The 4,623-nt window shown below is 46.0% G+C and overlaps 1 protein-coding gene across 1 annotated transcript; it reads right to left on the bottom strand.

Annotated features, from left to right (window-relative positions):
- Positions 1–672: 672 nt before the first annotated feature.
- Positions 673–2,301, bottom strand: EYB26_007413 (uncharacterized protein; the record flags this gene model as incomplete). Its single annotated transcript, XM_054266682.1, has 3 exons — positions 673–1,305; positions 1,366–2,040; positions 2,107–2,301. 3 exons carry the CDS (start codon positions 2,299–2,301, stop codon positions 673–675), a joined length of 1,503 nt encoding a protein of 500 aa, XP_054122657.1.
- Between the last annotated feature and the right edge of the window lie 2,322 nt (positions 2,302–4,623).

Raw genomic sequence — 4,623 nt, 5'->3', positions numbered from 1 at the left:
GTCTAGCCCTTGATTCATGGATTTACGTGGATGACTGGAATGTGGCATGAATGTAAATCAAGATAACATCCCCTACGTAGATGGCACAGCCCGTGGCAAAATAAACCACCTGCCTATCGATTTGCATTTTCTCTGCCCTACAATTGTCTAGATCATTATATAATACCGTGATTCGGAGCAAAATACCAGAAACAAAAAAGAGATCCTTGCACCATCCATCTAAATGCAGAAACTTTTCAAACTTTCAGCAAGCAGACCGTTGCTCGGACTCCCAAACATTGAACAAATGAGACAATGGAAGCAAATCCCGCAAAGCTCTCCAAAAGAATGGGTGGCAGTGCCTCCGTTGTGATTCATTCGAGCAGCGCTCGAATCGAGATATGTGTTCCGTGGAACAAGAGATCGGGTACTGCCCATTCTAAGTTTTTGTTTCTATGAGTGAGCAGGTTCATGTATACTATGTACCATGCTTGATTCGGAAGAAAGGCAATGGATACAATGTATTATGAATTTTGTAGCTGAGTATATACTCCGAAGCAAATGGACTAGTTATATACCAGTCGTTCACTTCATCCATACACATCTGCATCAACACCAACCTTATCGCACCAGCGCATCGCCAGTTGAGACGCCATACTACGAAAGATTTCCTCATAACCATAGCTTTGCCGATCACTCCACATGCTGGACGGCGGCCTTCTCCGGATCCTTCTCATACATACGACGAGCAGCGGCCTCATTCAAATCCTCATCATGCTCAGCATCGAATTCGCGACCTAAGTTCTCAGGACCAAAGAATGTGACAATAATGACGTACGCATACACACATCCCATGAAGATGCAAATAACTTTGCCGTAGTCGTAGCGTTTTGCGCCAGTCTTTGTCGGTGGTAAGGGGAATCGTTCACCAATAGTGGACTCGATGGTTGAAGATGCTGATGAAACCAAGTTACCTAGCTGATATGCGGTACCAACAGCGAAGGTACGAATGGGTCCGGGTGCCAGTTCCATCAAGTGAATTGGAATCACACCCCAAGCACCCTGTACACAGAACTGTTCGAAGAAAGCAGCCGCGATGACGGATTTGTCGGTAATGAAATCGTAGGGATAGAGAAGCGCGCCCCCGACGATGGCGATCACGATAATAGAGAATCGTCGACCGAAGATTTGACTAGCCCATCCACAGAGAGTACCGCCAGTCATGGCACCGAGGTTGGCAACGACTTGAGTAACCGTTACGGCGTTGGCGGAGAAACCGAATTGCGCGGAAAGCATAGTAGGGTAGATATCCTGAGAGCCATGAGACTTTTTTTTTCGTTAGTAGACATTCCTATATCCTTGAATCCATAGAAAGAAAGGAGGTACCAGAAAGTTAAATCCAGCCATCAACAGAACAATATATATCAGCAGCTTCCAATGATTCTTGACAGCCACTTTGCCCTCCGACAGGAAAGTGCCAGCGACACCACCAGCCAGAGAATTTCGTACTCGTTCGCGACTCTGGTAAGCCTGGGTCTCGGGCAAGCACAGACGGAAAATAATGAACAACACAGGTGGGCAAGCACCGAACCAGAAAAGAGGGCGCCACCCATGCGGCGTGGTGTCGACAAGGCCACGCGCAAATGCAGTGACGAGCAAGTAACCAAAAGCATAACCTTGTTGCAACATTCCGGAGATAATTCCACGCGCCTCAGGGGGACAATCCTCCAAAGCGGTGGCAGCAATGTTACCATACAAACCACCCATGGCAATCCCGAAAAGCGCACGGCATGCCAAAAATTGGTTGTATGTCTGACAGAAACCGGTACCCAATTCCAAGATGATGAAGAGAACGTTGTTGGCGACAAAGGGCCATTTCCGGCCGTAGCGATCAGACAAGATACCGAAGATGATGGCGCCGACGGAACGCAGCATCAGCACGAGAGTAATACCCCAGGTAATCTCCGAATTGGGACGGTCAAAGTATTTAGCCAGACTGGTCAAAGAAATCGAGACGGAAAAGAAATCAAACGCGTCCCAAGTCCAGCCACAGAAGGCGACCTATCGAGCCAATTAGTGTCATGTCATCTTGCAAACTAGTAATACAATCCATGTAAATAGACATACCAAGAAAAATAGCCATTGCTGTTTATTCAACAACATCAAGGCCTTGATAGGATTTGGGGCCTTGTTCATAGGGGGACGCAAGGAAGAAACCCGTGTAGCCAAGTACCTACCGACAGACATGTCCTCCTCTGGAAGGCGTGAAGACCTGGCACTATACGAAGGAGGCGCGGTCTGCGTCTCTTTTGTGTCGGTCATGTTGTCAATAGTGCAATTGTCGCATACAAGTGACCTTTTATGCAACAAGCCAGTATATAGGGTGCGACCTCACAAATAAATTTGTCGGTGAGTCTTACGCTGGCAAGGAGCAAAGAAATGAAAAGGACTGCCGCGGAGATAGGTAAGGAACAGAAAAAAAAGATGTTCGCGGGAGGCACGAGATGGATTTTAAATAGCTCAGAAGAATGCACACCCCTCGTACCGCGCCTATGTTGTGCATCATTTGTATCATGATCAACTGGTTACCATTTTCTATGAGGCGCTAATGTTGTCTGAGCCAATGAGGCCGTTGGCACATAAACCCCGCATGGGGCACTCCGTATTTCCTACTGTTTCTCATTGCTTGACTGGGCCACTTCTGGGGTCGAAATCAGCACTAACCTACCAGGTGCACCATTCTCCGTTGACTCCGTACGCCAGGCTGGGGAACAGTAATCAAAACCGTTTCTATTGATTGGAATGCCCAGATGTTTGCAAGTCATCTGATCTCCGCGACACCGAGCCACACCATCAAATTTCTTCGATGTTGACTGAGCGTCATTTTTTGCTTCAAGTCTATGTGAATCTCCGGAATTCCACGAATATTCCATACGGCCTGGATCGTTGAAAGATCAAAAACTGTCCTAACCATGCAGCATCTTTGTTCAACTCGCCAGTCATCAATTCCCATGTTTTTCTCGGCACATTCGGTAAAAGCTCTACGGACGTGCGGCATAGGAAAGAAGGCCGAAACCTGAAAGAAAAAAGACGCTAAGGCAAAGCCAAGTTGCCTGATAAGAAAGTTAAATAGTTAGAGTAATTTGCTTAGTAAATTACTTCCCCCCAAAGACTAAAACCAGCCACCAGCCGCTGATCTTCTTTAATGGAATTTTCCACAGTCGGGCAGCGAACTCAGCGCGTGCCCTCATTTCGCTCCATCAGAAAATAACAAGTCAGAGCGTTTCAAGGGTCAAAACATTTCGCGAAGCCGATTGCTAATGAAATAGTTTATTCTACGGAATTCAGGTGAGCCGGAAATAACAACAGACCGGCCCTGCTCTTTGTGTTTGCTTTCCGTTTCTTTGTTTGCAAACTTCGCCTATTTTGCCAATAGTTTCGGCTCTTGACAATACAATAACATGTCATTTCGACATAGGCCAATTGACAGGACGATTTTACTGGACCCTGAGGTCGAGACTAATGCGAAAGCTTATTTTGGCGTCGCGAATAATTCTCGTGACAGCCCACAAAACGTGGCACCCCGGCCTCCAGATGTAGTTCCCTTGTTTGAATATTTATTACTTTTACGAAGCGTTATAAGCCTTATGTAGCTAAGCTCTATGGCTTGGACCTTGTAACACTATCAGTCGTATTATAAAAAATACCCAGAATATATGAGTTTATAACTTCTATTGTGGATCCTTTGGACTCGTTCTGGGCATTTCTTGCCTTTGTTAGAGTGAATCCAATGTAGTCGTGTGCACCAGCCCTGAGTCGTCTGAGCATCACCTCTTTCTCCTGGTATCGAGTTGAAGAAGAACTCGCATTGCTTCCATCACTCATGATTCTCGGCGCATAGCGACTAAGAATTGGCGCAGCTAATGTAAACAACCGCAAATTATCACGAAATGTCCCTCAATAATTGTACGTTCTTGGTTAGTAGACAAAGAATGTGGGTGATATGACAGTACTCATGTAGGTGTACTAGCCCTATCTCATAAGGTCGATCATTCGATATCACTAAAGTGTATATATGGTTGCTAAGTTCATGCAACGAGACCCCAGGTCGGCTTATATCCAACCAACCTCGAATATGGCCGTTTTGCACAATTTCAGCCCAACGGGGATATGCAACTTCTGTATGATCGGCGTCGGAATTAAAATCAATGGTTATATCATCACGGGAAAAAGTATTGCGCAGCGAGCATTGTTGACGGATAAGATTTGGCCCGTGCCTAATCACTACAGGAATTTTGACAATAAGGATTCCCATGCATAACGGTGAAATGAGCACTTTGAGCCTCATAGCTTCCTAACCGAGAAGCATGCATTTACTGTAAAATGGGACGAGAGAGGGACCCGGTATGCATGTGGCCAAGTACATGCGTTCATCATAGCTATGATTCGAGGACAAAGTTGCGACATGGCTTGTTATCATGCTATCTTCGAACGACCTGAACAACATAAAGCTATCCTCATTATTCTTCTTTTCTTTTGCTCGGTCTTCTTAACTAACATCAGTCTTTCTGGTAAGCTGATGATGTCTTCGAGATCACATTCCCCCCCGGCGCGCAGAAGCCTCATTGGCACGATCGGTAATTA

Source organism: Talaromyces marneffei, chromosome 5 (assembly GCF_009556855.1).
Source record: "Talaromyces marneffei chromosome 5, complete sequence".
Taxonomy (NCBI): Eukaryota; Fungi; Ascomycota; class Eurotiomycetes; order Eurotiales; family Trichocomaceae; genus Talaromyces; species Talaromyces marneffei.
Note: the sequence above shows the minus strand (reverse complement) of the source record. Positions and strands in the feature narration are given on the sequence as shown.